Source organism: Astatotilapia calliptera, chromosome 4 (genome assembly GCF_900246225.1).
Source record: "Astatotilapia calliptera chromosome 4, fAstCal1.2, whole genome shotgun sequence".
NCBI classification, from domain to species: Eukaryota; Metazoa; Chordata; class Actinopteri; order Cichliformes; family Cichlidae; genus Astatotilapia; species Astatotilapia calliptera.
Window position 1 is genome coordinate 25,935,105 of NC_039305.1, and position 24,806 is coordinate 25,959,910.

Below are 24,806 nucleotides of genomic sequence, written 5' to 3' on the forward strand. Positions count from 1 at the left end.
TTGAGGTCAGGATTCTGTGCAGGCCAGTCAAGTCCTTCTTGCTCATCATCTTTATGTACCTTGCTTCGTGCATTGTTGCGCAGTCATGTTGGAACAGGAAGGGGCCATCGTCAAACTGTTCCCACAAAGTTGGTAGAATGAAATGATTTAATTAACTTACTAATCTGATCGGCAGATGGAGGAGTATTATTTATCGCTCCAGAGAACCTGTCTCCACTGCATCTGACGTCTTGTATTGGACTTGGTGATGTAAAGATGTCACAAACCTTTGGGAGATTATATAAATATATCACACAACTGTAAATTTCAGTTTAACACTGGAAGAAAAATCACAGCTTATTTTGTGTCTGATGTGGTTTTGACAGTTTGCATATTTGGAGGGGAAGGTATCACCAGAACGAATGTATGATTGGCACAGGTGGATGCTCAATGCTGTGAACGAGGTGCGCAATGATTTGGTTCTGTCCTGTAACTCTTTGCTGCTGAGTACAGATTTTTCAGGTCCTCATTAACACCAGCATTTTGATGGAAGGGAGCAGAAGTGAACTGAATGTAGAGCGTCAGGGGAATGAGGAACCCGATGGACAAAATACAAACAGGCAAGTTAGCTTTATTTCTTTTTACACAATGAAAACATCTCGTGCGTGTTGTTTCTCAGCAGTGCAAATACAGAGCGAAACAACAGATACTGAGACTCAGACACACCTGACGTGTGTTGTCTTTTTAATGGTGCAGATCAGTTATAACAAACTGTAACAGTTTGTAACAATGTAGCTCTCCTGTGAGTCAAATCTGCAATAAACCTGAGAAGAAATTTGATTGCCTTTATATTAAGAACACATTGATTCTCCTTTTTGGGGCTGCTTCCAATCACATGGTCTGGACTGATCCCCGTGTCCTACACAGGGACGGATGCATCAATCTTAAGTTGATACATCTATCGTCCATGTGAAGGTTCAAAGATTACAAAAAAGTGCTATTTGAATGAGAAAATGAGGCTTGTAGAAAGAAAGTGCTTTGAGTATGAACGGAGTAGAAAGTCAGTTTTAGATCGACCTTGGGTTGATCTAAAATACCATGTTATTCCAATTTTTGTGTATTATTTTTATTTATTATGTCAGTGCGCCCCAATCACATCCCATGAACAGCTCAGTGTGTATTAGTAAAGAATCCACATTCACCTCCTAAGAAATCCCAACATTTGCTCATAGAAAAGATAACACAGCGTGATTGAGACTGAGCAGGACCAGTAAATGTGATTGGCAAACAACAACGCTACACCGTAATGCATGAGTGGACAAAAGCAATGCTCCCAGCTCAAACGTGACTATATAAATGACTTATAAATGAGGCTCTGAGACAGAGGAAGCAATCTATTCATTCATCAGCACACGAAAAGAGGGAAATAAACAGCCTAGACGAGAGAACAGCTACGCTCATGCATCCCTTTAGGGTGCAAAACTCAAATAAATATTTATTTGCCTTAAAATAACCGGATTACATATAAATTTGTTACATAAGTATGACATAAAAGGCTTTTTTTGATGAGTTGGTCAAATTCACCTGACTAGCATACATTCAGTTCATACCAAGCATATCTCAATTTAATGATTAATTATTCAAATGCAGTAAATAAACATTTTATTTTATATATTTCATTTGCATTTTACCCAAAATGATTGCCTTGTGTTTTTCGAGGGCAAAGAATCTTTCTTTTTTCTTTTCTTTTTTACGACACAAACCAGCATTTGTCATACCAGTACACCTGACTCTACTTTGGTGTGCTGGTAGGCGCAGCGAGAGGACACCAGCTCGTCTCTGCTGCTTCCAGCTCTGAGCTCTGAGATCTCGCGGCTGTGAAACACAGTGTCACTGTGTTCACTGTGTGGGCATGCTTTGCTCTGTCTCGAGCCAATAAACCTGGCCTGGAACAGGTGCGCCAGCCGGCTCTGCAGGAACTCTAGCTGGTGCTTGAAACACACCCGCCTACGCACACTGCCATTAAATATAAGCTTTAAAAGCATCATAGGTGTCATAATGCAGGGGTACAGTACAATATCTTTTCTGTATTATTAATATTATTATTGTTATTATTATAATTATTACTGATTTATTGCACAGGGCTGTATTGTAGTTTTAGTTTAGTCTTTATGGGGCTTTACTATAGCTTTAGTTGTGCCTAATTAGTGTGTCTAATAATCAGTGTTAGTTTTTTTGGTTCCTAGACTGAATTCCTAGACATCTCTGGCAGTTGGGTTTAACCAGAGGACATGGAGTTAAGCATCTGTTGTGCTAGAATTTCTCTACGTGAGTCTGTGAATCCCTACCCTGGCATGGATATCTCAATAGGACATGAGGAGAAGACAAAACAAAACAAAATTTCCTTCAATCATTAAAAAAAAAAATCTATCTTTGTATTACCTGTGCCTGAGCTCCGTTGATCATCAGGTAATAAAGCTTGCTGAGGATGCTCTGCTGCAGCTGATCCCAGGAAATAGACCGGTCCTCCCTCATGAGGAACGGAGGCCCGAACCTAAAACCAGCACAGAGGAAATTAGTGTCACAGGAGCTAAAAGATGATGAATTCAAAATGGCAACACCACCACTCAGCCATCCCATATTACCCCTTACTGACTCACCGCCTTCTTATCCTATTGTAATGTAAATAATTATTTATCATCATTATCAGTATTAGAGCAGAATTCTCATTACAGCCCATCTACAGAAGGGAGATAAGAAATGGAAAAGACCCTGTGACATGACAGATCACATGACGCATTTATTATAATACTCATTTAATTGAGGTCAACCCGCTATTGTATGTATTAGATTTATTAGCATACACGTCCATAAAGAGACAAAATAAGAAGCAGATACACATCAGAATTGTAATGAATGAAAGAAAAGCTCTGGTGCATGTTTAAAGACACTGTGTTTTTTCATTTGCACATTTTTGCAGACACTGAAGCAAAACAGTAGATTTTAACATATTGTGCCAGTGAAAGCTGGGTGAGGCCGTAGCTTCCTGCAACCCCTGAATTGGATGAGCAGTTAAGAAAATAGATGAATGGATTTCTTAAAATAATCTGCAAAGTTCTCCACTCGACTCCAAACCTAAAAAAAAAATCAAAAACAGTGCCTCATTCAAATGTGTCCAAATTTACCTGCACTGCTTCCAAAACACCAGCTAATTTTAGATGGCTTTGCAGGATTACCATTGAACTTGTGCCTGAGCCATGTGTGCTAAATTCCCTTCACTTTGTCAAAACAGTCACTCTTTAGCTTGAATTTTATTTTGGGTGAGAAAGCAAAGTCACAAGGAGGCAGATCAGGCAAGTAGGCATTGGTCAGTGGGTTAAGAGTAGTATGAAATGTAATTGTCTTGCTCTATGGTTTGTGACAGATAGCCTTACCTTCAGAGATCCCAGTTTATTATTTCTTTCACACAATATTTTGGAAGTTTCATGAAAGAAATGTGAGAGTTGGGGTCATACAGAAATATCTATTATCTACTGATAGGTCTATATTTTATACTTGAGCCGACAGGTGTAAGAATTGGCATCTACAGGCAAAATGCAAAAGAACCAAATTGCTAATAGAAGTAACACCTTTGGGTTTCCACACATAAAAATATCCCATCACAGTTCCAAGTTTTCACACTGGTGCTCAGAAATGTGTCTGTGATGCTCGACTAAAAAGAGTGAAACAACTATGTGACTCCAATGTCATTTTCTTGGCACTGCACAGTCCTCCAGCTGTCATCTGATGAGAACGAGATAGGTGGGTGGGCTGAGCAATGGCAGAGAGGCGTTTGAAGGAGAAACGGAGAGGCCGACCCTTATAGATTTGAGCGGACTTTCTCTCAGTCGCGTTGGCGAGCTCACCTATATTGATCTCTCTGGACTCTGTCACAGTGTCTGATGGATCTCTGTGTATAGCGCCAGATGTCAGAGTCCTCGGTCGTTTGATTTGAAACTCATCTCACTGAGTCACAGAGTGAAATGTGAGCCTTTTCTGTGACAGGGAGATAATCTGACCTTGAAGTGGTTCCCTAGAGGAAGGCTATGTATAAAAAAAGTTTATCAAAGTTGATTAGGTTTAAAGGACAAGTGGCTACTTCCTGGATTCATTATTTCTATATATACAAAAAAATATATATAAAATAAAGAAAGGAAACATTTTAAATTCTAAAGTATGAGCCTGCATCTTATAGCATGGACAAACTGACAACACTGGCAAATGTAACATCCAATGGCAAGACACTTCCATGAGCTTAGAATTCCATTTTTCTAGTACCTCGGATAAAACAGGGTGGATGAATGTTCAGCTTAAAGTGTAACCTCACAACATTAGGTTGTCCACCACTTGATGGCAGGACACCAATGGACTTATACTCCTGTATGCATTCACTTGTTAAATCTATGATAGTGTATGGAATTAAAGCTGCTTAGCTTGCCCAAAGATGCTCCTGCATCTGCAAGCTGCTTTGCAACCCGCCACCATCTCACACCTACAACTGATTTAGGCCTGGTACCCTAACATGCATGTCACTGGGAGGAAGCTGGAGAACCCACATAGACATAAGGAGAGGGTGCAAACGCCACACATAAAGGCCCCGTGTCACTAGTGGGTTTGACCTCAGGAGCTTCTTGATTTCATGCGATCATCCTAAATGACTGGAGATGGAAATATCAGTGTTTTTAGACTACAGTGGCCATGAATAAGCTACGTATGACCTGGCAAGGAGCAAATGTTGTTGAGCGAATAAAGTTAAAGTTGAGAGATGAAGTAGATGAACTCTGATACTTAAGGAAGTCATCTTCCAAACTCTTCCCATGGAGAGTATCACTCTTACTGGGACCCCAGGCACGCTCCCACACAGCGATCATTTGACAGGTCTGCTGCTTAGGTGTGATGTCTAAGCTATTACAGAACAATTGCTGTCAGAGAGGATGTTACAGTGAGCAGCCCATTGATGTAATTACCTAACCGCCTGCTGGCCGGCTCCTGCAGCGTTGCACACCAGCAGCAGAATCTTGACGGGGGCACCTTGGTTGAGGAACTCTGATGATAACGTCCCAGATGGGGGTAACCTCTGACCCTCAGGACCTGTTGCGTATGGGGATGATGGTAGGCTGTGATGGTACCCTGGAAGAGGATGGGGAACACAAGTCTGAGAAGTAGAGCGTGCTCAAAAGAGGAAAGAGGCACTAAAATGAGTCAGCTTTTAACAACTTTGCATTTACAGCACCAAATATTTCACGTTGCTCTTGAAAGGAAGCTGAACTGATTCCATGTGCCGAGAATGTGTTCACGAAACTTAACACCTCTACTGGGGAGTAAGGAGGAGAATTGAGATATATAAAGTGGCGAGACAGCAACTTTCTATTTGGGGAACAGTGATTCAGAGGGGAGAACAGATGGACCAATGGCTGCCTGCACTCTCAGCAGGAGGTATTATCTGATACAGCTTCTGTTCCACATCCCGTCCTGGTGGGGTGCCAAGAAGCGCCACTTCTCGCTCGGTCCCCTCGTGTCTGTACCAACACACAGAGGAGTGTGACCGAATGAGGGAAAAGCGGAGACTATAAGATTCCTGCTTGATGTGACGTCAGTGGAGCTGCTTTCTCATCACACAGCTGACAACCTTCAGGCTTGGCACATAAGTAGGTGATTCAGAAGTTCACGGCAATAAATCACATGTTAAATTACTTGCAGACGGTATTGATTGACCACAGCGGCTGTGTTCCCATACAACAATGTTTCATTAAACAATGCTGTTTACACCTAACACATGATTCATCAATGACAAAGCAAATGTCATGTTACTGAGACTGTTGTAAAGCAGCAAGCCTGTGCTGAAACGTGCCTCCTCTTACACATTTAATTCAACTCGGTTCAGTTTAATTCAGTTTTATTCACGTAATACCAAATCACAACAGCAGTCACCTGAAGGCACTTTATTTTGTAAAATAAATTAATGCATTAATGCAGAGAAAACCTCAACAATCAGATGAGCCACTATGAACAAGCACTTGGTGACAATGGGAAGGAAAAACTCCCTTTTGACAGGAAGAAACCTTCAGGAGAACCAGACACAGGGAGGGGAAGCCACCGCCCTGGTTGGAGGAGAGGGGAAGAAGACTGGAAAACACACACACATATAGTTGAATGGTGAGGGCATTAAGCTGTGCACTGTATGAAGGACAAGATCTCTTCAAAATGAGTCGAACCACCACAGCTTAAACATTAAACTTCTGATTGCAGTGTCTTGACCTTGCGATTGAGCGCAATAAATATGCACAGCTTTTGATTTCCTAATGTTGCCCTAATCAAGCAAGCGGGTGATAAAACTTGCTCACTAGGAGCTTTCCATTTACATGAGGGTTGACCTCAGGGGAATGATTTATGGGTGAAAATCTCCTTTTAGATCCCCCATGAAACATGAAATTCATAAGCCATATTCTGGCTTGTCCCACTAAGATTTATGCAGGGGTGCTTGGGAGGAGACCTACCTGTCATTTGTCATTAAATCTGTTTTTTACATTAAGCTGTCAAAAACTGAACTGTTTCTAGGCTTCTTTTTTTTAAAGCTCCTGTTGCTGCTCTCATTATTTTTTAAACCTTGTTTCCAGGATGAATAACAGTTCAGTGTGTGTCTATTTGACTGTTTTCATTCATGTAACCCGAACTTGTCTATTGCCACAGGCATTCTATAAAAAGGCAATTACAGTGCAGCCATGAGACATTTATAACACACAAATGTGCACCACACTAAACCACAAACCTGTTGATCCTGACCTTTTATCCTGAAAAAGCCTCTAACTAATTCTAAGAAACCGCAGGAGGCCGGCAAACTCTTCCTTCCCCTGCACTCTCAGGCTTCTTTCACTGTCAAACAGATGAAGAGGTTGAGCCTCACTAAACACAGCCAGACTATGAGAACCCATAATTAAACACCTCTACGCCTAATGGGATATACTCTACCCACAGCAACAGCTATCCCTCCTTTCCATTAGCAGTCTGCACAGTCGTGTCTTTGAACAGGAAAGGCAGTCAGACGTGAACTTCAGTCAGGTAACAGATGCACATTTACAGCTTTGAATTTGTAGTAAAATATTACATAACAAGTATGTATTAATGACAAAAAAATTAAGCACTGAAAATATGATGCATAAGGAGGAAGATTGTCTGTGAAAGCTGTCAAAGCGCGATTTCAGACCTGCTTGGTACTGTTGTGTGTCTCAGTGAACTGATGTCATTTAGGCGTAACCTTATCTTCCACAGTGATTTATTGTCACATTTAACAGATTTAATCATATAAACAAAACAGTGAAAGGCAGTGGTTTGGCCGGACAGATGTTACTCATAACGAATGCTCCATTCATTATTGGGAAACCTAATAACACCACCAAATATTTGATTTGAGCTAAACTGTTTGTTCAACAAGACTGTAGGTCTTGTTGAACAAACAGGGTTACAAACAAACGATATTCCTATCGTTACAACGCTGTTTCAGTTACTAACAAGAAAATGCGGTCGTGTTACTATTTTTCAACAAACAGCCGGTTGAAGCCATTGACTGTACAAAAGTTGTTTTCTACAGTCAATGGTTGAAGCTGTGTTCAGCTTACCGCATCTTATATCAGTTGCACGGAAGTAGCTATAAGTAATCTGGACGCTACAGCTTTAAGGGGCTGCGCGCGCTCCCGCGGACGGCAATCACTAGGGGTGCAACAATACTCGTATCGATATTGAACCGTTCGATACAGTGCTTTCGGTTCGGTACGCATATGTATTGAACAATACAACATTTTTAATTTGTATTGTTTTTAATTTGTATTGTTTTTAATTTGTATTGTTTTTTAATACAAAATTTTTTTAACATAAATTTTTTTTTTAATGTGATACCCCTGCTGCTGTCAGACCTGCAGGTATCAGGCTGTGATGTTCTCCTTTATAGTGGACAGAAATTATTTTTTTGGAGTGGCACAAATAATTTGTTTGGCTTCTGATTGAATGCAGAACACCTGATGGTTATGTTAATAGTCAAGGTAAAAGATAAATGGATACAAATAACTTTGTTGTTTGCAAAACTTGTGCATATGATTTTAAAATTCACAATTTATATTTGTATTTAAGGTTATGAAATATGATTCAATGAACATGTTTGTGGTTGTTACAGTAAAAATATCACTTTTTCTACTCGGATTTTATGTTTTTTTTTTGTCTGATTTTAGATCAATTAAAATGGCCAATTATACCCTGGACCCCAGAGGGTTAAACATATATTTTTTTGAAGTAACGCAATAGTTACTTTTCAAGTAATTAATTACTTTTAGAATCTGGTAACTCAGTTACTAACTCAGTTACTTTTTTGAAGAAGTAACTAGTAACTATAATTAATTACTTTTTCAAAGAAACTTGCCCTTTGAAACACTACCTTAGCATCTTGAGGCAACTATTTTGATTTGGCGCTGATCAATAAAACTGAATATTAAAAAGGATTTTAGTTAAAACCACTAATATCAACAAACATGTGGTACAACGGTCGAGTGGTTGAGGAAAAAAATCAATACAGCATACTATTGTGACGTTTTGGATGGTAATGCCCTATTGATATAGGGACACCAAATAAATCATACTCTGGGAATGCTGTGAACAAGTTGGCTCATCTCACGCACCACCATCCTGAGATAAAATTAACCTTGTGTTAGCTTTATATTAAATTGACTCAACCCCCCCAAAAACCATCCAACACTGGACACACTTAGCTTTGCAAACCTACCTCCTATTTATAGCCTGCATGGTTCGTTGGCATTGTGACTGGGCAAGCAAGGCAGGCAGTGCTTGTCCAATAATATCCAAAACAGACATGAATTAAAACCAAAGTAAAAGCAATCTCATCTTAAACTGATAGTCTTCTGTAATGTTAACTTTTTTTTATTACCTGTTTGCAAAATCCTGTGAACTGCTGCCATGTTGTGGCTACATTTGGCTAGTTGGACAGGCAATGATAATAGAACAGGTAAGTCGAACAGCTTCAGACCACAAAAGTTCTTCCATATTTGCATCTCTAAGAAATCACTTGACAAAATGTAAAGTTGCTGTTTTGCCAATAAACCACCATTACATCCTTATTAACATCCACCTGTAGATATTTACAACTAACCATGACACAGTGCTCAAGTGCTTTTTTACTAATAAGATATTTTAAAATACATTTTTTTTGAGCTCATTAAAAGCAGCTTATTTAGTGATACACACTCCTCACAGGACTACAAACGAATAATAGAATAAGAAGCTACATTTGGTTGTTCATTTAATCAAAGTGATCGCCACAGCGGGTAGCTCTGAATGCATTAATGTAGAGTTAACAGAACATAAAGTACTTTAAAAAAGCTCAGCCTTTAACATCTGCACCATTAAAATCAATCCATTTAACACTTGTTCTAGAAAATAATTACTTTACTTTGGGTACTTCATGTACAATGTTCCAAATATACATTTTTATGTCTAATAAGGTGTGATATTGGTACATTTTTTTAAAGGAACAATTCTAATTCAGCTAACATAAAACATTCTGTTTATAACCATAGAAGTAATATTTTTTGCCAATTATTCAGCCTAGAAAGAGTGCAGAAAGGTGAAGATGTCCAGGTAGAGTGCACTAAGATGCACAAGGATGTTGGCTAATATAAAGAAATACAAGACAAGCAGCAGAAAATCAACATAAGGTACACTGTGGACCAAGAAAATACGCTGGGGGGTGGTGGTGTGTTCATCAGCTCTTCCGTAAAACACTACATGCCGCTGTCATGACTAGATCTGAAAGTCTACATGTTTTGAAAGCAGAAATTGTTAGAAAACTGATACCTTGGCAGATTTCACACTAGATCCTCTAAGTTTTTAGGATGTGCAGATTAAGAAAGCTCACATGATGATGTTAAATCAGTCTTTGCTTTAAAATGATGAGACAGTAAACGGTAAAGAAAATGTTCAAACAGACTACAGTATGGGAGATGATGTCATCTTACTGAAACTTGGCAATAAATGAAAAAAGGCAGAAACTGTTCTATGTTTGTAACAAAAAGAAAAACGCGTGAGATGGATATATAACCGCGGAAGCCAAATATCTGTTTCCAAGTATTCTCTGGCAGGCGCTCCTTTATTCAAGTCTAACCCCTGGCAATAATCTTCCTGACAATGATATTGTGCTCATTATTTCTTGTCAGAGCACCATCAGATCTCAAACAGGAAAGACTCCTCTTCACTTAAATGTGTCAAGATTACATTTTTAATGTAAATCCAACCTAGTTGTTTACCAGTACATTAAAGAATCTCAACATTAAGACATCAATTTAAGTGAGACTGAAATGAATGAAAGAAAGTATTCCAATAAATAAATCCTAATTAATAAAAGATGGTCATAATTCTGTCATCCAGCATGAACATGTGAATCATAGGATGCAATGACGTATTTAGTATACAGGGCAGGTGATAAGCATCATGCGGGAATATGATGCAAGAGATTAATTTTAAGACTGCAGCAGCGATGGTGAGAGTTCTGAGTGGAAAGGTCACATCGTCATGGGTTTGACTTTGGTTTAATCCACAGCACACAATTTTTTCATTCATCACAGCTCTTTAGTGAGCACCTCATGCTGTCTCTAACAGCATTTCACATCTGCTGGATATAACGCTAACTTATGAGTAGCTGTTACCATGATGTTCACTACATGAAAAAGTAAATATTAGTCAATCAAAAAAGTGTGATAGGAGTAACAGGGACCACACATCAGTGCAACTGCATCAGTGCAACTGAGGATTATAAAACATGGTTACATTTTTTGGGGGGTTTAACTGCACACCAGCTGTATTAGATCTGTTCTTAAAGTAAACGCTTCAGGGTAAAATCCACACGGGTCCATGCACCGTTCATGAGCACTGAGCGGAAAAATGTTTTTAATCAGACTCCTGGTGAGTGTTGGTTATCATATCATATAGTTAAACAACATAATTAGTTTTGTTTTCCTTTTACCGTTTATGAATAGTTAAATAAACTCATGGATCAGACCTGTTAGTGATTGCAGACTGTGCCAGATTGTGTAAAAGCATTAGAAATCACTGAAATCAGATAAAAGCAATAAAGTATTGTTTATTTAAATATAACACTATAGCACTAAAATAGCACAAAAATAAAAATAGCTCATACTTTGCTCATAACTTAATTTCATTTTTATTGCATTGGTAATAAGACAGAAAACATTTGTCTTCCTGGACTAAAATGAAATCAGAGATAAAATTTAACTGAGCAAAGTATCTTTACTTATGAATTGTGTACATAAGTAATTTAGACATAGAGGAGTGTACATATATATGTGGGGTATTTAATGAAAATCTGTAGATTAAACACTTCAAACAACTCATAACATGAGGTTATGCTAAAGACTCACCAGCCACTTTATTAGATACACTTGTTCAGCTGCTTGTTAATACAAATATATCCAGCGAGCATCATTTATCTGGGGGAAAATACCTATTTGGTAACAGCAAGAAGGAGAAGAAGAAGAAAGTGTGCAGAACAGCATGCGGCAGGTCGGCTGCAGCAGCAGAAGACCACACTGAGTGTTCCTCCTGTCAGCTAAGAGCAGGAATCTGAGGCTACGATTCTTAAAGGCTCACCAAAATTAGACAGCAGAAGATTGGAAAAATGAGTCAAGTCTTAAATTTCTGCTGCAGGGTCAGAATTTGGCATAAACAGCATAAAAGCACAGATTCATCCCGCCTTTCATACTAGCAAGAACTAGCAAAGTGTCTATGTAATGTGTTGCTGAGATGTCTACTAAAGCTAGCATGCTAACAAGCTAGTGACAGTAGCCTTGTATAATCAGGGGTGCACATAAGTGGTCCGCAGGTGCGCATGCGCTGTCAAAATAAAAGACGTGCACCAGATAAGAAGTTGCAACATGCGTTTGTGTACATATAAAATGCACTGTTTTGCCTGCTAAAGTGGGATTTTCACGGCATACTCTGCACCACATCTCTCATCATTTGTTTGAAGCCAGCTCATCTCCTCCAACCACTTTTCCGAGAATACGCGCTTCTTTTGTGGTTCAGACTCCTTCTGACATTTCTTTGGAGGTGGAGGAACACAAAAGTAATTGCTTAAAGGAGCTTGCTTCTTCGACATCCTTAAGAGTTCTAAACAAATGTCTGTCCTCCTCCAGAAAATCTTATGTACGCAAACGAGCGTTGCAACTTCTTATCTGGTGCGCGTCTTTTATTTTGACAGCGCATGTGCACCCGCGGACCATTTATGTGCACCCCTGTGTATAATATCCGTTTGCACCAATCAGGTTGGATGATAGGCAGTCATTGTATGAAACTCTGAATGCAAAGATGGATGAAGGCAGTCCTTCATCATCACTGAGTTAGTAGGCAACCACTGAAGAGAAAGTAAGATGGGAGAGCTAGAGTTTGTTTTTAGCCTAACACTTAATTTTCCTGCACACTGCGTACAACATCCTCTATCTGCCCGCTGCTTGCTGTTTCGTATCATTGACCCCTTTTAAAATAAAGTATTTTTATATTTCAGCGTTGAGTAGAGCAGAGCAAATAAAAACTTCTCTTCTGGTAGCCCTTTACACTGGGTTTTGCCAGTTTTTTTCCCTCTTAGAAAAGCTGGCTAAACAGAGACTGAGACATTACATAATATAATGCGAGATAATGTTTAGCAGAGGAGCTTTACTCAAATAACTTTATTATACCAAGGGGCCATTATTAGATGGATGCATCATTTAAAAGCAGGTTTTACTGTGACTGAGTGACACCATAATTGAAAAAAGAATTACTAGCATTTTGGAAAAATAAGCAAAATATCAATTTTCTTTCATATTCCAGCAGCCTGTGCAAATGGAAAAAACCTATTTCAATCAACGCGACTTCTACTGAGACTGTGTGTTTACTGGCACTACAGGTGCCTGACTACATCCTGTGCAAGCACAGACGGAGGGCCTAAGCTGCTCTGCTAACACACTCTTCATACTCTTCACAGCCTGTGCAGACATTGTGTAAGTCAGGCAGCAAACAAACACATATCTTGCAATTTCCTTAAAACATAATAATATCTTACGTCTATTTTCACGGGGCAAACATTTCTCAGTGAATGATGGGACAGTCTCATGTGGGCAGAAAAGTGCTGAACATCGATGTTGACTCAGCCAGTGAGAACCAAGAGATTTAGTCTGGAGACCAGACAGACTGTCACGTGGACCTCGTTTTAGGCAGCACTGCTCTGTACGGTCACTGACCGACATAAATTAAAGCACTAAAAGTCACATTTTTTCAAGGACTCCTTCAGCGTTGACACGACTGGAACTTACAGCCCTGTAAGAGTGGACGACAGTGCAGAACCTATTTGTTTCCAACACAAATCAAAGAAACAAGGGGATACTGTGCACTAAAGGACTTCTGGGAACACATTTTACATCGCTAGCTGAGAAATAGATGAAATGAAGACATAAATCTGATAGCACAAGGGAGGCCTGCACGGGGGATGTAATTCACTGCACTCTTTGTAAAGTTATATAGCTGTTAATGTGCTCCCTGAGGACCCCCTACAGGAAGGTGCATTCCCTAATGGTTTCATTAAGCAAAGTAAATTCATAAGATGAGCTTGTTTGCTTACAGACTTGTGTGCACTTGCACATTAATGTGTATAAATATATCCATGCTGTACCACAAATTAGTTCTAATACTCAAAGACAGTGTGAGTGCTTTGTTGTGACTGAAAATAGCATGTTATATGTTTAAATCTAGATTAAAAACTGACTTGCTTCAGTCATACCTGAGATCCGTGCAGAGCCGCCTCTGATGTAGAGCGGGGGAGCCTGAAAGGCATAGATGACATCGTTTTCAGCTATGCTAGTCAGGTCATCTTCATCAAAGAAGGAGCGTTGGAAACCAATGGAGTAAACCTCTGTCAGGATCACCTGGAGACCAACATGCAAACACAAGTTGGTTCCTTGATGTACATCCTTTAACGTGGTGAAGGAAATGACTTTACTATTATTTACTTCATGTGTTGTAGCCAAGAGGAAATTCAAGCCAAAGGCGGAGTAAGAAAAGTACAATCACACCAGTTACAGTTGCTTTACTGTACCTGGTCTGGAGAAATTTTCCCCTCGTCAGCCACCAACCTCCTCAGGAAGGCCACAGAGCCAAACAGCGGCACAGCCAGCCCGACCCGGAGATAGCGCTGTCCTTTGGTGCTGAACACCAGAACCACACACAAGGGCCTGCCGCAGACAAAGACACACAATCAGGAACAGCGGGCAATGGGGTGGCTTCTATTTTGATTTCTGTGCCATTTCTACTGCAGCCTCCTCTACAGCCAAGAAGGGACAAAAGAAGACTTTCATGAATAAATCAATACATTTTAACATTAATAATAGATCATTAGGACTCAGTTTTATGTGTGCGAAATAATGGAATCTCTATTGCATTTTTAAAAACGGGGAGCACTCGGCTCTGACCTCTACAGAGGCAGCTTTGACATATGGTGCTGGGACATAATGGCTTCTCTGAATAACAGCTCACTGAGGAGGTACAAAAACTCTGTCAGGGACCTGTTTGAGTCTATGGCCTGTGGGCAAGAGCAATTATGTTTAAGAATTTAAGGCTGATGACAGATTTTTCTCTAATCACAAAAAAGATTAAAGCAAAAGAAATACAGCAAAATATTCACAATACAGATAAGGAACAGAAAAATCATCCAAAGAAATTGTAAGAAAGAAAACAAACTGTATACACAATTAAAATGAACACAAGTTGGTAGAGTTGTTCCATATAACGATATATATCGGATGACGATATAAAAACGTCTATGTTTCATTTTATACTATCGTTTGTTTCGTGGTGTCGCAAAAGATGCTAAGATTTTAACTCAAATTAATTAAAAAATAAATACATTTAAAAACGGAATCTAATAAGCAGTAAAATAAAATAAGAAAACATCATGGAAATTATAATTTGAAAGAATGGATGTTATGCATCCTGGGGAGACCCTGAGGATGCCCATGTGTGCAATAATTGTGATACCAAATACAACTTCAGTACTGCAGATCTCCAATTTGCTTAGCGTACAGTGAAATAACAGCTTCACCAATCTGCATGTCAGTCCACTGCCCAGATACTTTGAGCCTCTGAAAATAGGAGATTATATATGAAAATGTCTGTAATTCCTAAACTGTTAACACAATACCTTTATTAAACACCTCAAATTAAAGCTGAACGTCGACACTCCAGTGACAAAATTTCAAAAATGTGTCATAGTCCAAAAACCTATGGACCTAACTGTATATGGTCGCGCATAATTTTCATCTTTGTCTGCCTCCAGAATTATTCCGATGCAGTTTTTCTGTCACAACACACAAGTTAGTGTGAATTATTTATTTTGAACTGGACTTCATTAAGTTCTGGGACCACCAACTTTATGTGTTTGAGACCTCTAAGGGTCCTGCTGGCTTTATGTTTCCCAAGCATATCAAATATATTGTGGCAATAAGTAATTAAGTGATGTATAAACTAGCAGCACTTTGAAGCTTGCTCAATAACTGGTGCTAGCATCAAGTTCAACAACAGGACTTTTCTGGCTCTTGTTAGGTAAAAAAAAAGATTTTTTTTTATCTATTTGCAACTAGTGAGCTGGTGCATTTACTCCTGCTCTGCTGATTTGGACAGGAAATAGGAGACTTCAAACAAGCCACAGTCAAAGGGAGACTAATTTGTGCTAAAGACATTTCAGTATGAACAAAACCTAATTGCTATTAATGACTGCTGTACTGGGGACTGAAATGTGCTCTTCACTAACAGTTTTAATTTCTTTAAATAATATTCAATGTGATGGAGGTTTCTTCTTTGGTTCTGCTTGGTCATGGGGTGTCTTCTGTTTGTTGGGGTTTTCTCTCCACTTTATACCTTACAGTATAAAGTGCCTCGGGGCGACTGTTGTGATTTGGCACTATATGGATAAGACTGAATTGAGCTGAGCAAGCGTGGTGGCACAGTGGTTAGCACTGCTACCCCACAGTAAGAAGGGTCTGGCTTCAAAGACACCAGTTGGCATGGTATCGTCCTCTTTAGCAGAAATAACTACTAACTGTTGCATAACTGTCTGCCTCCTCTGAAATCAGCTGACTGAAAATCTTCACCACTTTTACATGTTAAGTTCATTTAGTTTCTAGATATTTGATGGTTTTCTTGATTTTTCAATATTTCCTGGGGATTCAAGTCTAGTTTCATAACTACATTTCTTCTTTCAAAGCAATTCCTTGGTGGACTTCTGTGGTGTTAAAATGCTTTAGTTTTTAAACTGATGTTCTTTTTGGATATCAAAGGATTTTCCCCCCAGCACGCTTTCAGGTATGTCAGATTTGGGCAATCTCTTTGTGATTGTAGATGCAGCTCTAAAAGTTACCTGTGGTCAAATGTTTTGATTCTGTTTGTTAAAATCTGACAATCTGACAATGGGCAGCAAGTCCTGGACAAACAGACATTAATATAAAACTTTGCTATGTGTGGATGATTTTTATTATAGCTGAATGATCTGTTTTAGGATAATTTACCAGTTTCATGTGTGACTCTCTGCCTGCAGGCCTTAGAGGTCACTCCCCAAAGATGTTCTAGTCACTGGCACCATTCTGAAATCTGTGCTTTTGAGTTTTCCAAGTTTTTCATTAAAATTATGTTTTATATTTTATAATTTTTTACCAGATGAGTTTATGTTTAGATATATTAAAGAAAAAAATCCAAGTTTCATGAGATCTACTCGTATGTATAGTGTAAACAATAGCAAACAAGGACACGACCGCCAATGGATGGGTTTGGATCGTCAAGCCCAGCAAATGTTGGTTTGGTGACAAACAGTATGTGTTTATGGCTTACACACATGATCTGGGTGTGATTGTGCTGAACTTCTTCACACAGGGAAATATATAATGAATTCTTTAAAAGATAATCCATCTGTTTTCTCCTCTGTTTATTCCTTCTGATGTATTTTTTCTCTCAACCTATTTACTGCACACCAAAAACGACAGGTTGGAAACACAGCACTCTCAACCTGGCGCACCACGAGAAATCAGCTCTTAAAAAACATTTTCCTAAATTAGAAGAGAGGTAGGCTGAACTTTTAGGAACTATTTAAAAGAATGGATAATAAAAGGCAAATGTTTAGTGACAAATCTACACTCACAGGATGTGATGTTCATTTTCAGGTCTCAACAAACGCTGTCCATCAGACACATGTCTTCATGTTAAACCAGTTTATTCTGCAGTTTGGGAAATGCATATATATAAATATATTCATCTTCTTGCTGAAGGTGAAATGAAAAAATTGATAAAACTCCCATTTCTGTCCTTTTATTATGTAGCCAGGTTAATGCTTGGCTTTTGAAGTTTGGTATCAATCTGATACCAAATACAGATCCTGATACTTTTAACCTATAAAGGCAGCTTGTGTAGGGGAGAGCGGTGTGTCACGATTTATGAGATGAATTATCATCAATCTGCACATTCTGAACACATTTTAATGACCGCTAAATCTCTGTGATTTTTACTTTCCATATAATTGATAGCAACAAAACGCTGCTTTGAGCTTTTTGTGTATTTTGAAAGTGGGATTTTTGGAGACCTGGGTCGACTTCTGATGTGTAAGGCTATAAATAAAACAGACAAAAAGCCTCGGACATTATTCATTGTGCATATTTTAGGTACATTTTTTATTTCCCCCAAAATAATGCATTTAACAGAATTCAGTGGACTATATACTGAACTTAGAGGAAAGGAACAAAGTATTGATCCTGTCACCCTAGTATCAACCCGATACCAATACCAGCGTTGTAATTGATACTGTTTGGATATTTGGATCAATCCACCCACCTCTAGGCTTTAGCTAGCATGAAAGAACACAACTAGTCCGGCTCTTTAACAAAATCCAGCTTTCACGGATCATTAAAGCTTAAATTAAATTAGCACCTTATAGCTTGTTTGCTTTTAGCCACCATTAGGCAAAGTATGTTCCAGACTAAGGCTATGTCTACACTAATCCGGATAAATTTGAAAACAGTGTTTTCGTCTAAAAACGCTCCGCATCCACAAGATCATTTTCAATCATTTACGAACAGTTGTTCAATTCTTACGTCACTGTATTGCACATGCATGAAATGTAAGACAATTTGACCTTTCTGTCTGCCATTTATTTACTTTCCAGATTTTGAAACATTGCTGCAAAATGTTGAGGAAAAGCACAGAGTTTTTTAAATGGACTGACAATGAGGTGGTGTACAAAGTTGCAAAAGCGAGTGAGAATTAAAGAATTTGAAGAAAAGCTACCTGGAGCATGTACAAACTGATATTAATCTTCAATAGGGCTGTCAAAATTTCAATCAATTGAGAGCAAACAAAAAAACTGCTGTAATGCCCTCCGCCATCTTAGTTTAATTGGTCACATGACTGCATCATATGATTAAAATGCGTCATCGTTTTCGAAAACCTCCGTTTTTTCGTAGTCCACACTGCGATGCAAAAACGTATTTTTCAAATGTATCCACTTTGGAGAGCATTTTCAAAAAGCTCAGGTCTCCTTGACCAAAAACACCATCTCAGTGTGGACGGAAGGCCAAAGCTAAGAGAAAAAGATGCGTTTTCAAACAAAAACGAATTAGTGTGGACATGGCCTTAGAAAAAGTCTGCCACGTAACACCCTTACAACTCTGAATTGCTAATTTTACATTTTAAAATGCCGTTTCTTGTACCCAAGTCTTAATGCTAAGCTAAGCTAACTGGCTCCTAGCTCTCGTTTTATACCAAACACACACACCCACACAAACACACATATAGTTTTACCAGCAGCAAGCCTATTTCCCCAAATTCTTAACTGTGCTCTCGGGTTTGGAAACACGTTGTGCTGTTTCCTGTGGATACTGGGAAACACTCCAGGCTCTGTAGCTCACCTACCTTATTACAACTCATACCAGCTGTCTAAGCAAGAGCTTCACTAAACTACTAACAGTCCACCTCCACAGGACAGGACATGAGAACAGGCAAGTTGTGGGAGACAAAATATTCCATGTTGTTTTTAGAAAACTATCAGCATTACGGTAAAGATCAAAAGCAAGCACCTGGAGTGTGTTGTAAGTGCTTAAGAGCCAGGTTTTTATCCAACTGCTAAAGACAGGTGATAAAATAAAATAAAGGGTTAAGTGCTGGATCACTGTGTGTTGCCAGAACAGCTTTAGTGTTCCCTGGCACTGGTTCTCCAAAGTCTTTACTGGAGGGATAGGCACCATTCACCCAAAAGATATTCCCTCATTGGTTTATTGATGACGATGGTAGAGAGCACCATCTAACACGGTGGTTCAGACATCTGTGTTCACCTGGGTTGACCTGAGTGATTATGGCCAAAGTATATGATTCATATCATTTCATCCTGTAAGAGACCACTCCCACAACTCTGTTTTTGCAGCGACCCATCTTAATCCACGCCAGCAAAAACGTTGTGAAAGTCTCTTAACTTGAAAGTCTTGGTCACCTATTTGTAGATATGTACATGTGTTTTTGATAAGAAGGGGAAAAAAGCCTGATGCATAAATAGAGAGGCACTGGCTGAAAAAAGGAGGAATGGGTTACCCCTCCCTGAAAATGTCAGGATTTCCTGAACGGGCTCAGGGCCTCGTTAATCTAACGTGGAGGAGAAGTGGCTGTTTTCATGTAAATTTGAATAACACATTGTTTTAATGCGGAGAAGGTTTCCCACTAGCTTTTCCTTTCTGATACCAGGCCCTTCAGCTCCACAATGACCTGTGTTCCTACTGTATGTAATGCATGAACAAAGCTGGGTGTTGTACATCCTATTTTCTAATTGTGTCTCGATTTGTTTGGTGTTTTATTGCCTGAAGTTTCAAGAGCACCTATCATGCTTTTCCTTATTTTCCGTCACATACAGTATGTACTGTTACAGTAGTGGATTCACATATTAAACATGCACAAAGTTTCAAATAATGAGCTCTATGTATGCAAAAATAATCCCTATGTCACAATATCAGGTTCTCAATGTGGTCACAAAAATAGCAGTGTTTTGCAATATCTATATAAAATTACCAATATTGCTATTAGTCACAGTCTTCTGTGATTTTATAACAAAATATTCACAGCTCAAAAAAAAGAGGAACACATTCAAAAATCATTAGATCTCAACATTTTCATGCACCAGGAGGAATCTTGGACCCACTGCACCAGGGTAGTGTCAAGAATTTCATCCTGATAACTAATGGCAGTCAGGGTGCTGTTGCTTAGTCGGTCTGTGAGTCCTTCCATGGATATACCATCACTGACCCACCACCTAACTGGTCGTGCTGAACAGTGTTATAGACAGCATAACATTCTCCACGGCTTCTCCAGACCCTTTCATGTCTGTCACATGTGCTCAGGGTGAACCTGCTCTCATCTATGAAAAGCACAGGGTGCCAGTAGTGCATCCGCCATCTCTGGTATTCTATGGCAAATGCAAATTTGGCTCAGCAAAACGGTGCTGGGCAGTGAGCACAAGGCCCCCTTGGGGATGTTGGTCCCTAGTGTACCCTCTGCCTTATTCAGTTAGTTCTCAGATTATTTGGTCAGTGACATCCACATCAGTGTCCTGCTGGAGGTCATTCTGTGGCTCTGCCAGTGCTCATCCTATTCACAAAGAAGCAGATATCGATCCAGCTGTTGGGTTAAGGGCCTTCTATGGCTCTGTCCAGCTCTCCCAGAGTAGCTGGAATCTTCTTTATGCTTGAGACGGTGCAGGGGAACATAGCAAACTTTCTGGTAATGGCACTTATTAATGTGCCAACCTGGAGGAGTTGGACTGCCTTTGAAACCTCGGTAGGGTCCAGAAGTGACAACATTAGGCACCCTAGTCCAATGCAAAACTAGTGAAAACAGTCAGAAATAATGGGGAGGAAAGAAACTTTTTTTAACAATGCTCACATGGAGGTGGCGGGTGCGTTGGCATTAAACCATACAAAAAGAAGAACTGCACAATTATTTACAATATAAGTTATTAATAAGTCCATTATCAGAACTTTTCTAGAGTGAATATCCTTTAAATGACTATCTCAGAAACAATCATCCACCTGTGAGCATAGAAGCCTGGCACATATGATGTTCAAAGCTTCTGTGAGGTGTAGCCAATCTGAAGAAAGTTAGCTTGAATGGAGATAAGCTAGCTTGTTTCAGACACAGGAAGAATTACAGAGCTCCATAAAACTGCAAATCATGCAAAGCTACTGTGGCAGAGCAAGAAAAATATGGAGATGAAGAATGAACATAACAATTTGACTTCAAAAGAAGTAACTATCAAACTATCAAGATTAACAATCAAAACATATGAATATTTATATAGATCACGTATTGTAAGATACCTGAACAGTGTAATGATCAGAGGTCCACATCATTATTGTGAATGAGTTTCTACTCGTCGTTCTGACTAGAAAAACCATATCAGATAATAGACAGAAGTCTTTTTTGAAAATAACAGCACTGCTCACCTGGTCTGGCGAAGAGGAATCGGTAATGAGATGCAGAGGAAAGGGTCAAAGGTGTTGCTCTGTTTCAGGCAGTGTGGGCATGTCAGTGAAGATCTGCGGGGACGAAAGAACACAGTCACATTAGTCTCGAAAAAACAGCTGCACTGACTTGACACGGGCTTCCAATTAATCTCAAAGTCCTCCTGATTAAGTCTGGCAGGAAAGGAGATGGCTTAATCTTGTTACACAAGTGAACACCACAGGAAAAGTGTTCACAGTGCTCCATTCAGACGCCTTGATCTGATTGTGAGAAAGGAAAAGATGAGTGATGTAACTGGTGGGAATGAGAGAGAGTCGAGGGATGGGGTGGGGGTTAGAGGTAGTTGAAGCAGCCCCCCTGGGATGATTGGCGCTATAAACGCAAAACAGCAAAAGCGGTTTCCACGCTGTTGCGTCACTTTCGCTGCTCATGTGATGCCATTAAAGGAGGCTCGAGCAAAGGAGGTAGGTGAATTTCCTAAGTTTCCTAAGTACGTCTGAATGCACAGAAAGGAGGGAGTGACTACAACAGCGATTTTTGTTCCTGTGGATGGCTTCACTTCTTTCAGTTAATCCCTCTTAATGTCATTGGAAGAAATAGCTTATTCTAGTGAGCTAATTGTCTCAACAATGAGTCAGGGAGCCCACAGAATTTAAAAGCAGGATTGCTGGAAGTGATTTTGTAAACCTCAACTCTCTGTAAACAGATCTAATTATGTGAATGTTCAATAAATTTATAAAAAAAAAAAAGCCGTACAGATTCAAAAACAGGCGTACTCATACACACTCTTCTGAAGTTACCAATAGAAGACTGAGCCTGCCCATGGTTTTTATGGTTTACAGATGAAATGAATAAAATAATATATTCGCACAATGAGCCATCTGTACCACCTGCAGTATTTGCTCTATGTGCTGAAATTCAGGCTGTGGTTTTGGTCAGTATGTAGACCAGATTCCTTCAGATTCCTTCCAGTCCAGTTAAAAATCCAAGTTGGAAACATTCCTCAGAGATTTTGATCCATGACATGATGGCATCACACAATTAAAACCAGGTTGAAATGATTTGGGGTTTGTGACAAACAGAAGAAGAGTACTGTCACAGGCTGGGTCTCTGACCCAGCGCTCTGAGTTCATGTTTGTATTTTTCTCATTTTGATATGTGATTAGTTTTTGTGTCATTTCCTATCTAGCTTTAGTTTAAGCTGTTATTTATTATTGTTCCCTTGGTTTTCTATGTTTTGGGTTCTTGTATTATTCTTCACGTATTAGGTCTGTTTAGTTGTGTTGTCATGTCTAGTTTTAGTATTTCCTGTTTTATTCTGACAGTGTCATGTGTTCTTTGTTCATTGCATTTAGCTTTCCTCCTCCTGGTCCTGTCATTTAGGTTTATGTCAGTCAGCTGTTTCCCCCATGTGTCTCCACTTCCCCTGATCACCTCATGTATGTATTTAAGCCCTCTGTTTTCTGCATGTCATTGTCGGGTCGTCTGTTTACCTCACCTCAGTCATAGTTCTAGTCTTTGTCTGTATTTCCACGTTAGTCATAGTCTTAGCCTGTTTATTTCCACCTCAGTCATAGTTATAGTTTTTGGTCTTAGTACCTTTAGTGTTTTGTTTCTTAGTGTTTTGCCAGTTCGTTTTGGTTTCCTGGTTTAACCTGCCGTCATAATAAAGCTCACCTTTCTGTTAAGACCTTACTACTCCTTGTCCTCATCTGCTTTTGGGTCCTGTTTCCACACACATCGGCGCACCCCGCCGTGACAGAACGACCCGACCAGTATGGCCCCAGCGGATGTCTGCGAGGATTTTTTTGAGTTCAGCACTCAGGTGACCATTCTCCGCGGACAGTGGATTTGCTACTCCGCGTGCAGACAGGAGAATGAGAAGGAGTCAACCAGAGTCCAGCTAAAACAGATTTTGTCTGCATATCCTGCTTACGCGGCGGGATTGCCGGAGGATGTGCAGGATTTTGTTCGCACGGTTTTGCCACCGCAGCAGCATCAAAACCATGAACAGGAATCACTGCGAGCCTGAGACGGTTCGGGTCGGTTCGCTGAGACTCGCCGCAGCGGTACCACCTCTCAGCTCATCAGTTTCCACACCCTCGTCACAGTCTTGCCACACTCTTGCCACGGTCCAACGCGAGGAAGCGCTGGACACCATAGATTTGGACCACGACGAACGTCAGACTATACTCAGCGCTCTATTGGAGGAGGAGCTCCGGTAGAAGCCATGGCTCATTCCGGAGCACGAGCACTCCTTCCGGGGAACTCGACTGGCTCTCGGGGGTCCCCGGAGCTGCCAGGGACTTCCACCCATCGCTCCGCCGTCTCCCACTGTCAAGAGAAAGCGGCGTGCGCGCCACCGACGCGCCGCACTACAAACGGAGGTGAGTGACTCTGTTTTTGCCCCTCACGTCTCCGCTAAGGAGGGTTCTGTGATTAAGACTGTTGCCGGTTGAGGGGCCCGGCTGTAAACTAATGAGCCATGCCAAGCCAAGCTCTGAGACTGAAATTACTTCTGCCACAGCGTTCGGGGTTCATGTGACTGCAAGTGAGGCTGCTAGCAGCAGCCCTACTAGCATGACAGCCAATGTCAACTCACAAGGGAAGACCTCCACGGACTGTGTTAATTCAACTTCTCCATGTATAGACCCTATTGAGAACTGTTGTTCCATAGAGTTTATTAATGAAACTTCACCAGTGCACAATGCAAATCACGAACCCCCTGGCGCAGTGTCCAGAGACTGTAACATTGTGACTAGCCCTTGTTTAAATTTATCTGTTAAGAATCAAAGTTATGTGAGTATTTTTCAAGAAAAGCAGCTTAACAACTCAGAGTCTGAGATTCTGTCTGAATCGTGCTGTACTGTGCAAAGCACCAGGTTGAATAGAGCTGAGAGAGAAGCCAAAGAGAACTTGGATCTTGTCCATGATGCTGTTAAATCAAAGACTGACTCTGTTTTAGCTCCTGTAACTGTGTTGCGAGAAATCAATATTTTGGATCCCATGGTTAATAAGTGTAACCCATCTTTACAAACTGTTTTTCTGAAGACCAGTAATGATCCTGCTCGGGCTTTAAGATCTGTTAGTGATCCGGTGAACTGTGAATTCATGGTCAAGTCGGTGTCTTGTGCGTCTAAATATGCTCACCTAGAGATGGTCATGAATCGCACTAAAGGAGCAACGAATAACTCGGG

General features: G+C 40.0%; 1 protein-coding gene across 1 annotated transcript in view; it reads right to left on the reverse strand.

The window, feature by feature from the left end:
- The window catches only part of usp43b (ubiquitin specific peptidase 43b), a 90,324-nt gene that overhangs the window by 21,257 nt on the left and 44,261 nt on the right, over positions 1 to 24,806 (reverse strand). The window contains exons 4-8 of the mRNA XM_026165771.1: positions 21,591 to 21,683; positions 14,165 to 14,300; positions 13,850 to 13,994; positions 4,986 to 5,148; positions 2,422 to 2,533 (exon numbers count right to left, since the gene is read on the reverse strand). Of these exons, the coding sequence (XP_026021556.1) occupies positions 2,422 to 2,533; positions 4,986 to 5,148; positions 13,850 to 13,994; positions 14,165 to 14,300; positions 21,591 to 21,683 (649 nt within the window). The remainder of the gene's footprint in view (positions 1 to 2,421; positions 2,534 to 4,985; positions 5,149 to 13,849; positions 13,995 to 14,164; positions 14,301 to 21,590; positions 21,684 to 24,806) is intronic.